The sequence below is a fragment of the Etheostoma spectabile genome, unplaced genomic scaffold, assembly GCF_008692095.1.
Source record: "Etheostoma spectabile isolate EspeVRDwgs_2016 unplaced genomic scaffold, UIUC_Espe_1.0 scaffold121, whole genome shotgun sequence".
In the NCBI taxonomy this organism is placed as follows: Eukaryota; Metazoa; Chordata; class Actinopteri; order Perciformes; family Percidae; genus Etheostoma; species Etheostoma spectabile.
The window spans coordinates 442,937-446,780 of NW_022605571.1; the positions used below are offsets into that span (position 1 = coordinate 442,937).

Consider the following 3,844-nt stretch of genomic DNA (forward strand, 5'->3'; position numbering starts at 1 on the left):
TTTTCTTGGGGACGACTTTCAGTGTCTGAGTGAGGCGCAAATGCGCGGTCGCAAGGAGAGGCGTCCGCCAGTAACCCCGCCACGCGCAGGTTAGCGAGGGCCCTCCATCGCTGCTTCCAGCTTTAATGTTATATAGTGTTACTATAACACTATATAAAATTAACATTATAATATAACGTTACTATAAAATTATTTCACATAACATGATTGAATATCATGTTACAATTAAAGTGAGCTAATTTTAATGCAGATGTACATGTTGTGTAACCAGATGAATGTGTAGTTAGTGTATAGATGTAGTATATAATGTGTGTGTATATAATGTGTGTCTATATAGTGTGTAGATGTATTATTTGTGTAAATAGTGTGTAGATAAAGTATATGTGTTTTTGTACTTTATAATGTGTGTATGTAGTGTGTAGATGTAGTATATAATGTGTGTATTTGTAGTTTATAATGTGTGTGTGTATGTTTTGTGTTGATATATTAATGTGTGTATATAAAATGTGCGATGTAGTGTGTAGATGTAGTATATAATATCATTTTTGTAGTACTACATCTTTTAAACATTTTCCCTTTTGTGTTTCCAGCCTTTTCCCGGCGAGGACGACGGTTGCCAGGCAACAGACAGCACGGCTGAGTACAGTCATGCTAAAGAGCACAGCGGCAGGGCCGGAGTCAAACTACCACTGGTGGGTTTCCTGTCCTGGTTCTTACTACAGGTCCTGGTTCTTACAACAGGCTCTGATTCTCACTACAGGTCCTGATTCTGGTTCTTACTACAGGCCATGGTTCTGGTTGTTAATACCGGTTCCATTTGTGTGTTTCAGGGAACTTTGAGCAGATCTGAGTGGGAAGCAGCCAGTAAGTTATTTAATAATAATAATACAATTAATCATAATACTACTACTACTACTACTACTACTACTACTACTAATATAGTATTATTTAACAATAATACTATATTATTATTTAATAATTGTATTTGACCCTAATGTTGTCCATTAGGTCACGGGGACCGGTTCAGTTTTTTTGACTCTTTGCTTTGGCCTTCGGGTCCCGGGAACCCACATTTCCGGGACCCCACGTTCCCATGTCACGTCTACCACGGACCTGGTCCTTCAGTTCTCTAAGACCCTGGCCAGTATTCAAAGGTTTTTCTCTTCTACCATGGCCTTGGCCTTCAGGTCCCCCGGGCCTGTATTCAATAGCATTTTGTGTTTTATTGTATGAAAGGGAAAAAACAAAACAAAAAAACCCAAATGCTTGATCTTTGTCTGCTATATATATTTATTACACACATATTTGCAGTATAAACTGTAGACAGATTTGTCTCGTCTTCTTTTGTCATCTTACGTTGTGTTGTTTTGGACCTGTGCACTTTTTGTTTACGCTTGGTTCGGCAGCCTGGTCCCACGTCAGCATGGCCCGTCCTTTGACTCTGGAATCTGACTCTCGCCATGTCCCAGCTGAAGTACAAGTAGGAGAAGAAGAGAAATTACAAGAGGCTCGCAACGAACACGACCCCCGTGCCTCTGACGGCGGCGGGTGTGCATCACAAGAGGACCGAGACAAACACAGCGACCACGGCGGAGAAAAGGACTGATGCTGCAACGAGAGCGAAGGAGAAGACAATAACGACTATGACCAAGGCCAAGACAACGGTTGAACAAGAAGGAGAATGAGTAAATGTAGAAGATGAGGGTGGACAAGAAAGGCCAGACGAAGATGATGAAGAAGAAGAAGAGGAAACACAGCGAGGGGCAAGTCATCCTCAACGTGTCAGCCTACAACGCCTTCGTGCTGTGGCGTGGCTCAAGAGGACAGCTGGGAAGGCGCTTCTGACTCCCGCTCATTGAGAGACGACGGCTTCCGCCTCGTCTGAGGAGTCTACCTCACACGGAGGAGTCCGTCTCGTCTGAGGAGTCTACCTCACACGGAGGAGTCCGCCTCGTCTGAGGAGTCTACCTCACACGGAGGAGTCCGCCTCGTCTGAGGAGTCTACCTCACACGGAGGAGTCCGCCTCGTCTGAGGAGTCTACCTCACACGGAGAGTCCGCCTTGTCTGATGAGTCTACCTCACACGGAGAGTCCGCCTTGTCTGAGGAGTCTACCTCACACGGAGGAGTCCGCCTCGTCTGAGGAGTCTACCTCACACGGAGGAGTCCGCCTCGCACATAGGTGTTAGGCAAGGCCGAGAGAATTGCGACGATGAGGATGCTGAAGCTGAACCGAGAGAGCAGACCGTGCCCGGAAGAGGTGTCAGCTCTGTCCAAAGCCCACGGACCGATACACCGTGTGCGGCTGCTGCGAAAGGCGGGAGCTGCACGCAGGCCTACTGCGCTAAAGGCATCAGGCGGTAGCGTCTTGGGTCGCGCGTTGATGTTACGCTGCAAAAAAAAAAAGCCGAGCAGCAGACACTGATGTGAGTCAGAAGCCGCGCCCGTTGTGGAATTGCCTGCGGACGGACACCGGACAGACACCGCCGCAAAGACGAACTGAAATGAACTAAAATGTACCTTGAATCAATTCTGAATAAACACCCTTTGTGTGTTGTGCTGTGTGACAAGTAATAGAAAATATATAAAATGTAAGCAAGCAACGCGAGCGTGGTAGAAAAGTCAATTCACTGAACAAGTTCCTATGACACAAAGGACAGTACAAAGGTTAATAATAATCATAGTATTTATTATTAATAGTATAATAGTATTTATTCTTCACCTTAATTTTGTTAAATCAAAGATGTCTGAGACGTTAATGATGATTTAAGTTTTCTGTCCTCTCTCTGTCTCAGGTATCTACTTGGTGTTCGTCTTTCAGAAGATGTCCTGATGTTGAACCTGAACTCTCCTTCTACAATTGTACAATGTTAACTTTTCTTTTCATTTTTTGATAAAGTCTGAACTGTGTTGGACTGTCAGAATAAATAAAAGCTAAAAGTAATCTCGGTTCTTGTGTCATTGACTGGTGATGATACGGTAATAGTTATAAATATGAATAGTTATAAACTATTATAACTAGGGTTAGGGGTAAAGACGTAGTGCCCTGGATGGGTGCTGCGAGGGACACGGGCACAAGGGGACCTCGGTGTGAATAAAAACACTTAAAACCCCTTAAAAAACCTGGTTCGGGTCTAAAAAGCTGTTTAAAAGATAGCCGAATGCTCAGAGCAGGGCCAAAGGACCACAGGACGGACAGCGGGGACATTAAACTTTAAATAAAAGGTCTCCTTCACGCCTGCTCGGCTCCTCTCCCCGAGACACTAACACATGATTATAATAATTAAAACTAAAATAATTAAAATAAATATAAATACATACACTGTACATAAAGAAAAGAAAGGGGGGGGGAAGTATAAAGATAAATAAAATAATCAAATAAATAAAATATATAGAAAGACAGTAAGAGTTATGTTGATAAATAGAATGCCCGGTGTCCAGTCTAAAAGATATTAAGATATATTAAAATCATTATTTGACATAAATTACTTTTGAAACCTCATTTAAAAGTACTAAAATACTGTTTGAAATACTTGCCCCTAAGGATAAAAAGTACACATACCATTAAAATTAGTAGATAAGGGCTTTTGTACAAAAGTGCTATAGAGATAAAAAGTGCCACGCAATAATAATTAAATAAATAAAACATTTAAAATACATCATAGAGTAAAACCACAGTTAGTAGCATGCATAAAACCGATGGTATGTGTATCATCATGTTAAAATCCAGAGACAAGCAATTCATGGTGTAAAATCAGATAAATAATAAACCCATTAAAATATAACATATAAACGCCCGAGAGTAAAAATCATTAAGGACCACCAAGGCATCTTTAAATAGCTTT

At 41.9% G+C, this 3,844-nt stretch overlaps 1 protein-coding gene across 1 annotated transcript in view; it reads left to right on the forward strand.

Annotated features, from left to right (window-relative positions):
* Nucleotides 1-2,902, forward strand: part of rnmt (RNA (guanine-7-) methyltransferase) — a 37,050-nt gene extending 34,148 nt beyond the window's left edge. The window contains exons 10-12 of the mRNA XM_032510625.1: nt 591-692; nt 831-864; nt 2,795-2,902. Of these exons, the coding sequence (XP_032366516.1) occupies nt 591-692; nt 831-864; nt 2,795-2,832 (174 nt within the window). The 3' untranslated portion in view covers nt 2,833-2,902. The remainder of the gene's footprint in view (nt 1-590; nt 693-830; nt 865-2,794) is intronic.
* Nucleotides 2,903-3,844: the final 942 nt, after the last annotated feature.